This window comes from Furipterus horrens, unplaced genomic scaffold (assembly GCF_987537825.1).
Source record: "Furipterus horrens unplaced genomic scaffold, mFurHor1.1.pri manual_scaffold_11, whole genome shotgun sequence".
NCBI classification, from domain to species: Eukaryota; Metazoa; Chordata; class Mammalia; order Chiroptera; family Furipteridae; genus Furipterus; species Furipterus horrens.
The window spans coordinates 75,748,605-75,763,084 of record NW_028327181.1 but is presented as its reverse complement, the minus strand read 5'-3'; the positions used below and the strand labels follow the sequence as shown (position 1 = coordinate 75,763,084).

At 49.4% G+C, this 14,480-nt stretch overlaps 1 protein-coding gene across 1 annotated transcript; it reads right to left on the bottom strand.

Moving 5' to 3' along the window:
• Nucleotides 1–3,890: 3,890 nt before the first annotated feature.
• On the bottom strand, nt 3,891–12,957 carry PHB1 (prohibitin 1). The gene is made up of 7 exons (XM_090291367.1): nt 12,887–12,957; nt 11,642–11,756; nt 10,244–10,405; nt 8,156–8,298; nt 7,870–7,986; nt 5,561–5,656; nt 3,891–4,248 (listed from the first exon to the last, which is right to left on the bottom strand). The coding sequence occupies exons 2-7, from the start codon at nt 11,727–11,729 to the stop codon at nt 4,036–4,038; spliced, it is 819 nt and encodes a 272-aa protein (XP_090147493.1). The 5' UTR covers nt 11,730–11,756; nt 12,887–12,957; the 3' UTR covers nt 3,891–4,035.
• Between the last annotated feature and the right edge of the window lie 1,523 nt (nt 12,958–14,480).

Genomic DNA, 14,480 nt, shown 5'->3' with positions numbered 1-14,480 from the left:
CGGGGTGATCACTTTGTAAGGTATATAAATGTTTAATTGCTATGTTGTACACGTGAAGCTAACCTAATATGGTATGTGAGGTATCCCTGAAAAATAATTTTTTAAAAAGGGTGGGGAGGAGATGAGTGATGTTCCAGACTGAAGCAGGAGCGAGCTGTGGGCAGGTGACAGTGAGGGGACAGTCCACACACAGAGGCCATATGAAGAGAGAGTGACGAGAACAGGGTTGGGGCAGGACACTAGTAGAGGGCTGGCCTGCTGGGCCTAGAGAACCCCGATTCGGTGTAGCCTGAGGTAACTTAATGTAATGGCGTGGCAGAGCACAAGCGCCTTGACTTCCAGCCGCATTTCTAACCTCAGTCCCTCACTGTCCATCCATTCGATACACGTCCAGTAATTCCCATCAAGAGCCAGGCGTGTTTGGCTTGTTAAGGGGAAGCAGAGGGAAGGGAAATGAACACCAAATCATGTAAGCGCCTTGCACTCCAGAATGTAGAGCAGATGAAGGAACCCAATGAAGAATGTGCTAAATGCCTCATGGGAATGTGGACAAGGAGGTCAGGCACGTGAGAGGTAATTGATGGGAGCAGGGGACAGCAGTGGAAGTTTTGTGGACGAGAAAGAATTTGAGCTAGGGGTCAAAGGATAGGGGACATCTGACTGTGAAGCATGGCGGAAGGGCTGTTCAGGATGGAGTGACAGCAAGGGAGGCGGGGGCAGTGAGAGCACGAGGGGTGTGCAGACAGCAGCAAGGAACTCATCTCGGTGCATCTTTTCAGCAGGAGTGTGATTGGCATCACTTCTGGAGTAATTTTTTCTTGTATGAGTCTGGGCCACACAAAGGGGGTCTTGTAGCCTCCCCCTCTTACCTAGTGCCAGTAGCCACAGCCCCTTTCCACCTGCATTTTCAAACAACAGTCCCCACGCTGTGGGAGCCATCACAAAGGCTTGTGAAGCCAAGCAGTAAGATGTGAAGTGGGACTAGAAAGTTAGTGGCCAGAACATAGGGGGTCTCAAGTGCCAGGACAAGACATTTGTACTTTACTAAGCAAGCAAGGAGGATCGACAGAAGAGGGTTCAGGAGGGAGAGAACGTGACCTGCTTTAGGAAAACAAAGCTTGCAGCAGGATGCACAGGCCAAGGAAAGGTGGAGAAACCAGCTAGAACCTCCTGCAACGTCTCACCCAGGTTTTATCCACAATTACTGGAGGATGGCGAAGGTCAAGAGAGGTCCTATCTGCATATCCCTGCTGATTGCTGGAATGTCCTATTAGAATAGCATTTGCTACATCAGGATTTGACTAACACTCCGTTGTCTCCCTCTTTCAGATAACCCACCTGGCTATGACCATAATGCAACTTCTCCCTCATTGGTCCACACTGGCAGAATTTGTGTAAAACTAGAAGGCAGGAGAAAGGTGACTGTTTGAGGGTTTTCTCTCCCCTCCCTGTCCAGGGTCCACTGCCTTCTTAGTAAGTGACCCCTTGATGCCTGAACAAGGGAACCATTCAGCCTGAATGAAGGAGAGAGGAAGACACTCCCTGCTCTGCCCTGTCCCTGGCCAGGACAGAACATGGCTTTTGATCCACAGCCCAGAGAATCCCGAGCTGATAAAAAAAGGCCCATTGTGGCCGCTTCTGGAGAAACCCAGAGGCCATTAGGGAACTCTGGGGCCAGGCAGCCAGTTACCAGCCCTTGTACATTTGTGAAAAGGATTACAACTTTGCGGAAGTCAAGGCAGAGGAGGCCCCCAGGCCGCCACTGGCACAAGCCATGGCAGGGAGACTAACAGCAAAACCAGCAGGAGCCCGGCCTGCCTGCAAAAGGACTGACCTGAGGCTTCTAGAAGGAAGTTAGAAGCTGTGAAGGGCTCCCTTGCGGACACCTGGAGCATGAAATCCAATCTCCCAGTCAAATGCAAGAAACACAATTGCTCTTTAAAATGGTCCTGGGGAAGCGAGGAGCCTCCTGCCCTCCCTCCAAAGAGTGTCCAAAGCTGGAAACAGCAGGAAAGAAGAGCTGCAGAGTGGAAGCTGGCCTGGAACCTATTTAGGAATTACGCTCTTTCTGCTCCAGTCTTAAATGCGTTTTGAGTCCAGGCACCTCATCATTTGCAGGCCTTGCTATTCTTATGGCAAAAACACAAAAGAGAGATCCTGAGAAAAATGATGCCAGGAGGTGGTAGGGAGCTGGGCTCGATAGGAGGCTGGTGGGAGTATCTAGAAGAATGAAGCTTTGGTGGGAGGTTTGAGGTTCAGTCGAGGGTCAGGAGCCCAGTGAACACTTGTGTGTGTGTGTTGGGGGGGTGGGGGGGTATGGGAAGGGCTTCTATCCCTGCTGAGAGGCCCCGGGAAGAGAGCGGGGTGCAGGGATGGGAGAACTCAGTCCCCAGACCCACCCCAAATCTGTGCATTGTCCCTGCCTTTCTCAGCTGACAGCTGGCCCTATCACTTGGGAGAGGAAACGCAGAATTGAGGTCAGAGACCTCTCACCTTGGTCAGGTGCTGGGCCCAGGGATTCAACTGAGAGCAGAAGTTAATGCAGTCAGTGTGAGCGCTCACTGCACATCGATTCTGCTTTGTTCCTGAAGGGACCCGAGGTGGGTGATCGGCATGGCTCACCTCAGTCCTAGTTCTGCTTTCCCTCCCCACCACCCCAAATGCACAAGCTTGGCCCTCTCAGATGTCAAGTCATTTTTACATCAAAGCAAAGAATAAGCAATATAGATCCACAGCAGAGCACCCTAAGCCATCTCATGTATATAAAAATCAAACTAGAGGACGCTGGGGGCTGTCACACACACGTATCTTACGTCAGTCACTCCCCTGTCAGTTTTATGACTCTCGGTCAGTAGTGGTACGAAAGCCACAGAGAGGTAACGGCCCTTCACAGCCCGGCACCTACTGAGAACCCATCTCATGACAAACCTCACCTAATGCCGCTGCGGTTCACCTCTCACTGCGGATGCATCTGGAGCACAGCACAATGTGCGTTCTGAAACTCAAGCATTTTCTGCCTTGCTGGAGATTTTGTCCCAGCTGGCAATACAAATGTGCACGCAAAAACTGCTAGAACGCTCTGTTCAGATCCCATGGCTCCCACAAGGAAACAAACCCAGGAGACTGAGCTGGAAGGTCTGGGTGTCATTTATTGACAGCAGTTTACACACATTTTTCTTCCCATGGTCGCTTCCTTCAAAGCACAGGCGCAGAGCCCTCCAGAAGGGCAGTCTCAGAGGAGAGCCAGGAACGCAGGATGCACGTCCTTGGCAGGCGTGTTTAGCCCCGGCAGGATGCAATCCTTCAAGATGGAATTCCGCTGAGTATTCTGAGAGACACCAAGGTGGGGGGTGGAGAGGAAGTCTTCACAGGACTCACATCTCCGTCCAGGCCTCCTCTCACTATCCAAGTCCATTCCAGTTTTAGGACCCTTGGGGGGCAGCAAATCTAGCCCACCCACCTTCACAGGGGCAGATTCTTCAAGCTATGCCGTTTGTACACACCTGCATCTGCTGGCCCCAGTTAGAATCAGCCTTATGGTAAGACCGACCACTTCCTCTCTGGCCCTCACAGCCCCTCTCTTCAGCTGGGTCTGTGCAAGAACTGCTGGCAGAAATGGTGGCCTGTGTTCTCGGTTGAGCTGTGTGCCATCTTCTTCACATCTTGAATAAATGTAGGGCTGGAGGCTCCTACTCAGGCCTACAGCTGTGCTCCCCAGCCGATCACACACACGACCCTGCCTTCCTTCTGCCAATTACCAGCGCCGAGGCCCCAAAGACCAGTCAAGCTGGTGCGTAGGCACTTCGCAATTTTTGGTAGGGAGGTGGGTAAAAAAGTGGATGGAAATGAAAAGAATGAAGAGTTTCATCTGATAAGAGTAATTAGTGATCTGAAGTAATTTTACTTTTATTTCCTTCACTTTAAGCCAATCATGAAATTGCACAGTGATTGTGGGGTGGGGACAGAAGGAAGGCGATGTTAAGAACCCTTGCAGCTGTGGCTCCCATGGCCTGAGGAGGGGCGGGGGGACAGGCCTCACTGGGGCAGCTGGAGGAGCACTGACTGCCCAGTGGGCAGGTAGGTGATGTTCCGAGAGCGAGAGAGCTGGTACGCGATGTCCTCTGCGGCTTCCAGTTTGCGCAGCTCAATCAGGCCGTCGCCTGCACTAGCAAGTGAGTTGGCGATCAGCTCTGCAGCCTTGGAATCGCCCTCAGCAGAGATGATGGCCGCCTTCTTCTGCTGCTCGGCCTAAGACATCAGAGGTGGAGAGAGACCAAGATCACACCTCAGGGCACTGGAGGCAGGCAACAGCCTCAAAGGTCCAGGTTAGGAACCTTCATTGGTTCAGGAAGGAACTCTGGGAATTTGCCTCCTCCTCTGGATGGGGTCAACGAGCACTGTCCATCCACCCAATCCACTCCTGTCCTGCACCACCCACTCCTCATCACAGCAGGGATACATTCTGCCGGCTGCAAAATAGCTGTCTTGTTTTAAAGTCTCCATTAATATTAATAGCAACCTAGTCTGGCCACCCTACTCTGAGCCAGGAGCTTCCCAGGCCAAGAAAAACAGGCGAGAAAGGTGGAATCAATCCTCAGACTCATCTCTCCCTCTAGTCTCAAGTCAAAGTGGGTGACACTCCCTCGAGTTGTCTGTGAGATACAGTGGTTGCCAGCGAGGAACCCAGGCACCCAGAACAAGATCTTCTAGGCTTTCCACACTCGTATCAATAGGACAACATCTATCTGTAATGCATGACCTTCACAAGTGTGGGAGGAGTACAGTAACAAGCCAATAAAATTAATACAATTTTGAAGCTGCTAAGCTCTGTGACTGTTCACTCAACAAATGTTTATTGAGCACCTAGTATCCCCAGACACAGTCCTGGACGTGTTCCAGGCTCCAGGGGTTGGAGTTTATATAAAGCAAAATAAGTTCCTGGTTGTACAGTTACCAGTCCCTAAAATTAAATGCTGGCCACACATATATCCCTCTTTTCCTGATTTTAAGGACTAAGGGGTCTTGGATTAGAATACTAACTCAAGAGAAGTAGTGGTGGGATGAAGGGGATACCAAGAAATAAATGCACTTCACAGAGACCAGGAAGACTGGGCTGTTATGAGATATATTGTGCCCCATCACACTCTGACACATCTGGATGGATTTAATGTTTGAAAAAATCCAGTGACGATAGCGCATCTGGCGCAACATCTGATCCTTTTTGCTGTCAGCGTTCACTGTGTAACTATGGTTAAAAATGACTCCTAAGTGAAGCTGAAAATATTCTAGGAGAAACGCTTTTATTTGTAGGAGTGTTTTTGATCTTGGGGAAGTGGGGGGAAAATGAGCCTTCAGTGATTTAGGAATGTAACTTCACATATCCCTGACTAGCCCCCAAGGGCTCTGGAACCAATTGCAGCAGTACAATCCCATCAACCCCCTTCCAATGATCCCGGAAGAAGAGATGACAGATGATGAATTTCCAGGCCACCCAGCAAATGGGGAGCCTGAGCCCAGGAGAAAGGGAAGAGGGGCTCTTGCCATCTGGTTGAACGCTCACCTTTTCCACCACAAATCTGGCCCTCTCTGCTTCCTGCTGGGCCACCTGTTTGGCTTCTACCGCTTCTGTGAACTCCTTCCCGAAGGTCAGATGAGTCTAAAGGGAAGGAGGGAGCGCAAGATGAGGCAGTGTAATTGCTTAGACAGCGTGGCTGCACGGCCCCCACAGCCGCTGGAAGGACGAGGCCGGGAATGGCTCCAGCAGCTGGAGGCACTGGGAGGCCGATCAGTCTTCCACCTCTGTATCTATGTCCAAATTGAGTTTACACCCAGAATCCTCGGCTGCCCAGTTTGCTGCTGCACAGCTGTCTGTCACCCTCAGTGAGATGATCTCAAGTAGAAAACAGCCCACAGACACGGACGGCACCTACTCATTGATCACCTCCCCAGAGGAGACTGTGGGCTCTAGGACCTCCACCATGACCAGTGCTCTTCCAGGGTCCTTTGATGGCCTGTTTGAAGCCCCCAGGGAGGTCAGATGGAAAAGTGAGCCTGAGAGTGAGGGATGCAGCTGGTTCTCAGGGATTTAGAGCCCGATGCTCCGAGCTTATGGATGAACCATCCACTTCTTTCTCACAGCACCTCCACCACCAAACGGGAAGAGGACAGGAGAGTGTGGAACGCAAATCATGTTATTCCCTGTGCAGTGCTTCTGGTAAAGGGTTTCAAAGAAAGAGAAGGCAGGTAAAGCTATTGCTGAGGGAGAGGGTTTAAAATTCTGATTATCCAGACCTTCCCTAATAACATAAATAACTGAGACTTGGCTGAAGTGATTGTCTCTAATGATCGTGCAAACAATGGGAACAGATTTCAGAATGCTTGATGCCGAGTCTAGAATAATTTACTTACCCAATTTTTTATTAAAAAGGAAGAAATAAAATAAAAAAAAGTAACATTGGTTATCAAATTCTATTTATTTCCTCCTCCACTCTCCAAAACTCGGCTTGTTTAAGAAAAACGTTAAGTAGCTCAAAATTTCTCCTGAAGCATAAACCCTAGTCCCAGTGCCTTCCAGAATTTTTAACACTCCCAACTCTTAAACTGCAGCTGTTCTACTTTGCTCCATTTCTGGACCTGGACTCTTGTTCAAAGGTTGGGGAAGAAAATACAGTCCTGAGAGATGGAAAATGAAATATGCAATGAAGGAATAAAATTTCTTTCTAAAAGGGCCAGCTGAGGGCAGCAAATTCCCCATGAAATCTAATTTTCTTCTCACACCTCTTAGATATGGTTTCTTGTGGTCAGCCCACATTTCCCCAGAATGGAGCATGTGGTTAAAGTCTAGCAAAATGCCAAGCTTCTCCTAAGCTTCAGGTTTTTCCTTAGCATTTTCTCACAGCCAAGGTGTTCAGGTTAACAGCAAGTGGGCGAGCCTGAGGAATTAGCGGGCAGAGGAGCCAAGTGGCTGCAGCCTGGAATCCTGCCAGCAGGGGGAGCCCACGAGCCCTGCCAAGGCCGGCACTGGGAGAAGGTGGAGCGCCCTGCAGCCCGCACCCAGGTGTTGTGACTGCTGAAACAGCTGCACAGCCGCTGAGGGGGATATGGTGCCTTTCCCGAGCAATGCACAGGAGAACTCAACAGGAAACACTCGACCTCACTCCCCGAACAAATCCCTCCAAATGAGTTTTCCCACAGAATCTAGAAACATGACCCTTTCCCTCACCTCCTTGGTCTGAAATGCTATCCCGCCTGTATTGCTTTCTGTCTGAGTTACGGCATTCAATGTCATATAAATACACAGATATGCAGTGTCAAGAGGACAGCTCAGGTCTCCGAGATGTCCCTTGCCCCCCCATACCAGGCTTTGGGAAACAGAACCAGTCATTTACAGTCTATCACCTTTCACTGGGGGTTCCAAGAGGTCCCTTCACTAAGCTTCAGACCCTAAGTGTTGGAAAATTCCCACGGGTCAGGCTGGGAGGTCTGCGCTAGAGAGAAAGGCTATCCGAGCGGTTCTCTGGTCCCACCAGGCAGTTTCTTCCTGTGTCAAACAGGGTTAACAAGAAAGACATCACTTTTGGGGAGTTCTGGGGTACAGTCACGGTCACGGTTTTGGGACGGGGAAGAAACTCAGGTTACCACCATGGGTAGGGCCAGAAGTCAAAAGAAAAATGCGTGGCAGAAGTGAGATTAAAGACTCCTTGACTGAAAATATCCAAGGAGATGGCCTGATATTTCCAGAAGTTTCCACACTTTCAAGTCTCACATTTAGGAAAGTGGAAGGAAGAACCTAACAGTGTCTACCCAGAAATGAGCCAGGCACCTCAGCAAGCACTGGGCCCCTCCCTGCAGGCTCCCCAAGGATCTTACCAAGGACACGTCATCCAGGATGAGCCCGAAGGTCGCCGCTCGCTCTGTGAGGTCATCGCTCACCTGTCTGGAGACCAGCTCCCTCTGGGTGATGAGTTCTCCAGCGTCAAAACGAGCCTGGTTCCAAGGGAGGGCAGGGGGGCCAATCAGGATGAGGAAGCAGAAAGGGAACCTTGAAACTACCAGCCACAACCCAACCACCCACCGCCAAGCTCTTCCTGCCACCTCATTCATGATCTCTTGGGGGCCACAGCGTTAGCTGGAGGCCGAGGCCCCATCCACTCACCACCACGGACTTGAGGATCTCTGTAGTGATGGATGGCAGCACGCGCTCGTCGTAGTCCTCGCCGATGCTGGTGAAGATGCGGGGAAGCTGGCTAGCGACCGGACGGAAAAGGATGCGCAGGGTGATGTTGACGTTCTGTAAATCTTTGGGCAGGGATGGGACAAATGCTGGAGTTAAAAACAGAAGGCACAGTGACCTTCTGTATGACCTCCTACCCCAAAGTGGTTACAATTTATAAGTCAAGTTGCTAATTACAAGAACCTAGAGGGTGAGGAGCAAAGATGCATGGCGTCCTTGGCAGAGGATCCAGCAGAGCACCAGTTAAGAACTTCTTAAAGGTTTCGGTTTCAAAGTCCTGAATGCCCCGATATAAACAATTGAGATATGTCTAACAGGTGCTATGGGATGACTGGAACACTGAATGTTTTAAGAGAACAGCAATGGCAAGAATTCTAGGGTGTGGCCTTCCCAAGGCCTGGTGAATGTGGCCCCACCAGATGCAAGCTTTGAGGAGGTTACCGTGGGTTCAGCAGAAATAGTCCCCTTTGGACTAAAACGACAGTCCAAAGACCTGGGCTGCAGTCCCACTCTGCTGTTCACTAATTATCTGACTTCACTAAGCTTCAGCCAATCTCAACTTAGTTCGTAAGAATGGGGATGATTTCATCTGCCTTCCAGGCATGCTCGGGGAAACTGACAGAGAAAACAGATGTAAAAGCACTGTCAAATGCAACAGATGTTAAGAGGCCAGCAAAATCATCTACAGCCCACTTCTCATTCCTTGGCCCAGTCAAAGGACCCAGGGAAGGAAAACAAAGTCCTGACGATTCAGGCCTGATCGGCCTGATCGGAGATAAAGCGCTGTCACAACTTGCTTAAGGTAATTAAGGAGACGGGCAAAGACCTGGCTGGTGTGGGTCAGTTAGTTGGTTGGAGCATCGTCCCGTAAACCAAAAAGTTGTAGGTTCGATCCCTGGTCAGGGCACAACAACTACAAAACCACAGAGAAAAAAAATCCTAAAGAGGCGGGAGGTTGAGAATCCAGCTTTTAAGTTAGTTTGATGTTTCTCGATGAATCCCACCCCACCTCTGATTTCCTCTTCTGTAGTCGGCAAGCCAGACCCTTGACAGGGGACTCCTTCCTCTCTCTAGATAGGAGCTACAGGACAGACTATGCCATACCAATTTTCCCTTCCTGATCCTCTGCCCGACACACTGCTCGCTTTGAAGCCCCAGTTCAGCCCGCCCTGCCACCTGTGGGAGCTGGCTGCTCTCCTCTCTGCTCCCCCGACCCGCCATACAACCCTGGCTCTCGTACCCACCACGTGACATCATACCTATCTCCCTAGCTAGACAGAACTCAAGGGCCCTGCTTTAGTCTTCTCTGAGCTACCCCCACCCTCCTACCCAGCACAAGGCCTGGCACAGTCCCAGTTAGCTAGCATCTGCTGAGGAATAGCACTGAAGGCATCGAGTGTGTTACTGAGACAGTAAACCAGCATCCATGGGACCCTCTCCTCTTGCTGTGTGGAAACATCACTACTGAGCTGGCATCTGCTATTCCGTTTATTGCGTGCACACCTCTGTGTATAGAAAGGAGGGGAAAAAGGGATAGCAATTCATTTCAGGCTCCGACTGGAAATCCAGTGGCCTGCTGGACACCAGGAGATAGCTCTCAGGGATGTGGGCCTCAGACTGCGGTAACAATGTGAGGTCAGCCCTGCTGAAAACAGAGGCCTTGGGAAGTAAGCCAAGGGTTTAGTTGTGACAAAGGCAAATAGAACCACTAGAGATAGGTTTATATGGTCACTCTGGTGAATAAGAATCAATAGGAAGGGTCAACCAAGCATGCAAAGGCGTATTTAGATTTCTTTAAAATTGGATCACTATGTAACTCTTGAAATAGATCTTTGTGTGTTGCTTTAATTTGTACAGCTGTCTGTGTGCAAGTATATATTTCTTTCTATGAATCCATGTACAACGTTCCAGGGGAAATGTGCTAGGAATTCTTACATAAAGTTCAACCTCTTCTGGATCCCAGAGCACCCCTTCCACCCTCTCTCCCCCTAACCCACAAGCAAGACTCACCTTTGCTACCAGTGATCACTGGTACATTACGTGGTCGAGAGCGGCAGTCAAAGATAATTGGTTTCTGTACCCAAGGGATGAGAAAGTGTGTCCCTTCCCCTACCACGATGTCCTGCACACCACGGAACCGGTCAAAGATGACAGCTCTGTGCCCAGCATCCACTAGGAATGAAGGATAATGATGGGTCAGAAAAATCTTCTCACCCTTTAACCAAAAGAATCATGCCCTTGAAAAACCCTTGGGGCTTTCTGTTCATTTATTAAGTCTCCCCTCTCCTGCTCCACCTTCCTGCACTTCTCCTCTCTAGAGGCTTCTAAATAGCTACAAAACTAAGCAATCACTTCCTGTCCCATGTGTCTTCCCAAGGACTTTGGTAATAGAATCTATTCCTCAGCATCTTTTTTCCTTGAAATAATTGGCTGCTGATTTTGATTAACCACCCCATCCCCACACTCCCATTAACACATTTTCAGAAATACCTCTCAAAACTTCTTTCTAAAACGCCCCAAGATCTTTGCTGCTACCACAGTCCAACCGGGTTCCCATTTAACCTAGTGTTCCCAGAAGCAGCACCCCCACTACAAGAATCCTAAAATGGGGAAGGCCCCACTCTCTTTCCAATAATTTGTCTTCTCCAAGATCTTGAGGGGCTGCAGAGTGGTCTTAGTGATTCAGAGAGAAACTGGTGATGGCGATTACTATCTAGTTATGTCAGGGTGGGCAAAAAGGTCAGGGTATAGAGCTGTGCCACGTAAGCCAAGCAGGCTTTTCCGATCCGCTGCTTTATGACATCTAGTTGGTCCAAATATCTTCCCTTTTGGAGGAGGTCTTAGAGATAAACTAGTTCAGTCTCAGTGCTTGACCGACAAGGAAGCTGTGCCTTGCCTCATGTCTCACAGCAAAATGGGTGGGGGTGGGGGGTGGATGCCAGCTTCAACCCCTGCCACATGTGAAAAGCTGGGCAACACATCTCAAAGATATCTTCCCTGCCATGACCCAACTGCCGCAGAGCGAAAGCTCCTGCCCAGGACGTGGTCACCCCAGGTCTAAAGGTCTCTGTGAGTTATCCCACACCCAGGTAGAGGAGAACCACTGAGATCTCCATTTCAGCTTGCCAGTGAAATCCCGACAGTCCGCTGCAACACTTGGGCGGCACAGCATCAATTCAAATGAACTAGAGCAGCTAGAAACATCCAACCAGCAACCAGGTCGGGAGGCTTTGAGAGAACGTACGGCTGTAAGGACAGGGGCTCTGACGACAAGACAACCATGTGGGGTGGGATGGCAGTACGGGAGCCCTCTTGGCCACGAACACAATCGCAGACAGCAGCGCTACTATCAGGAGTGTCCCACGGGCTGTGCGGAACAACAGAAATCCTCCAGCAGAGAAGCCTCACCATTATACAAGGCGGAGTTCACCACGCCTCCCGCAACGGCCAAGGCCAGGCCGAACTTGCCAATGGACTCAAACACTTTCGCAGCCATGTCTCCTTCTGCTGGACCCACTCACACCTAAGAAGGTAAAAAAACAAAACTTGATCCCAAAGTCCTCAGAGAAAGCCCTCTTCTACCACACAGTATTCACTTCTCAAGCTGGCTATTTACCTCCCCGTTCCGGAGAACTTGAGGTCATCCACTGAAAAACAATAAACAACACTCTACAGCTTGAAAAACTGTAGTATCAATTCCTCTGCTTTTCCCCATCATTTACGAAAAGGGGTCTGAAGCAGCTTGGTTCAAAAATGGCCCCAAGGCATGGGCTCGACGCCCACAGGGAACTTAGCACCACACTGAACCACCCTCTCATTCTCTGGACAAGGAGGCCCCAAGAGAGAGGCTGTGTGGCTGGCTCTGTGCAGTCTGGTTTGGAAAAACAACTCAAAGAATGTGCTACATGGTGGCTCCCACAGCAAATATGAGACATTCTTCTAATGGCAATTTATTGAATCCTCACGCCAGCCTCTGTGAAGTAGATTACTACAGTGAGGAAACTGAGGCACAGTGGGGTTACATGAGGAGACTGAGATCACACAGCTATTAAGTGGCAGAGCCAGAATTGGAACCTAAAGGTCTAATTATATAGAAGGCACAGCTTAAGTCCTCATCACCCGGCTTCTCAACATCAGGTATAAGAATGGCTTGTTCTTATGGAAGCAAGACTTGGATTACATTCTAGGACCCATATAACTAAGAGTAGGTGCGAAGGTGGGGCTGAGGCGGGAAGGGCGCGAGCACGGCTGACTTAATTAGAATCCACTCCAGCACTTAACTTCTCAATGCCGACCCCATGGTCGTCGTCCACTTCAGTCTCAAATCCACCCTCTTTGCCTCCCAGACCGCAACTCCTGAACTACCTTGCTCTCTCCTCGTGCACTTAAATATTCCTTTCCCAAGGCCAGGACGCCCAGCCCTTACCACTCGGCCTTTGCATTTCTAACAGCTTCTGGATTATTCCTCACCCTGCCCCCATACACACCTCCCTTATTCTACGCAACTCGTGGCTCGCCCTGGGCTTACCCTCCACCCCCTTTCCCACGAGGACCCACGCATGCACGCCGCTCGCTCAAACTGAGAATGGGAGTGCAGAGAAGGACTGCAGAATTGCACATGAGCGGACCACAACCGTTCCCCTCCATTCTCACCTGCTTCCACTCTGACCTCCACATGAATTCCCCAGCCGCACATACTGCTCATGCGCTAGGCAGCTCCTCCTCTTCCCCGCCCTCATTCCAAGACCCGCACCTTCGATTGGTTACAAATGGCGCTTTGCATTCTGGGAAGGGTGGCTTTCAACCTTGCCCGGGGTCCTTGGCAATTCACAGATGAACTGCAATTCCCGAAAGGCCATGCAAAGGCGGACCGGAACTGAAAAGTCTTTTGTCTTTGGTGGTAAACGGCGAGAGGCTGCCGCAAAGCTTTTTGGGGGCTGTAGTTTCTTGGAGGATGAACGCACGTGCCTATAGATACTGGAAACTCCTCGAAGATGGGCTCTTGTGACCTGGTAAAGAGTTGTTGGACCTGCTCCTAATGGCAGCGATATGCTGGGGCAAATGTACGGCTGATGAAAGCACGGGTGGGCACTTTGGAGAAAGTTCTGGTGAAACGACTGGTAGGGTGAGAGACCTTGCAAGAAATTTGAGTCTGGGACACTGATTGCTAGAGCCATAAAAAAAAAAAAACAACAAACCTTAGAAAGCATCTGGACTAGAAAACGAGGCCCAGAGAGAGGAAGGGATTTATTCAGGGTCAACCACCGAGTTAGCAAAGGGGCTTGGCTTAAAGTCCAGGTGTCATGGACAGAATTCTTTTTTTTAAATGTCTTATTTGGAAAATTTGCAAGAATAGTACAAAGAATTCGTGTGTATCTTTTACTCAGACACATCCATTGCTAACAGTTTGCTCCGTTTGCTTCATCGCTTGCTCTCTCGCTCTCCCTCTCGCCCTTTCCTTCTCCCCATCCCTCTCTCCCTCTCTGTATTTTCTAAGAATAAGGACATCCTCTTATATAACCTGAGTAACTTTAAACTGCCTGTTGCATTCCAGTTTTGTCCATTGACCCAATAATAAACTTGTAGCAGCCCCTAATACACACAGGTTAGAGTCTAAGATTAGGTACAGTGTTCATTTCTCATGTTTTTTTAGTCCCCTTTCATCTGAAAATTTTTCTCAGCCTTCTGTCTTTTATACATTAAAAAGAAGGAGGAGGTGGAGGTTATTCGTTTTGCATTTGTCGGATAGTTTCTCATGAGTAGATTCAGGTTTTGCATTCTTAGCTGGGATACTAAATAAGTGGTGCATGGACACTTAATTTTGATGAAACCTGGTCCATTTCAGGATTCTGGTAGGATTGGGTTCTTTCAACTTCTTTTTCCTGCATTTCTCTCCTTTCCTCTCTGTCTCCCTTCTTTGTCCCCACTTGGCACAATCAAATAATCAGAGGTATTCATGGCAGCATTCTTTAGGTGATACAGGTTTGCCCTAACCAACCACATTTTTTCCCTCTCATTGCTAGAATGCAAGCTATATGAGAGCTGAAGGTTTAATTCTATTCCAAGAACATAGAATACTGCTTGGCATGCAGTGGGCACTCAGTAAGTATTTGTTGAATGAATGAATAATGAAGGGAGTGGAAGTGGTTGGTTGGGCAGGCTATGGCCAGGAAAGAGACAGGGTGCTCCAGAATCATGCAAGAACAGCTTTAGTATTGTTTGCTTCTATTCTAGTTTTATTAAGAGG

What these genes read in the sequence shown, in the direction of transcription:
- PHB1 (XM_090291367.1), bottom strand. Translation starts at nt 11,729, where the DNA reads ATGGCTGCGAAAGTGTTTGAGTCCATTGGCAAGTTCGGCCTGGCCTTG. An exon ending in AGTGATCACTGGTAGCAAAG is followed by an intron (nt 8,299 to 10,243) that starts GTGAGTCTTGCT and finishes CCCTGCCCAAAG; the next exon opens with ATTTACAGAACGTCAACATC. An exon ending in CCAGATTTGTGGTGGAAAAG is followed by an intron (nt 4,249 to 5,560) that starts GTGAGCGTTCAA and finishes CTGATGTCTTAG; the next exon opens with GCCGAGCAGCAGAAGAAGGC.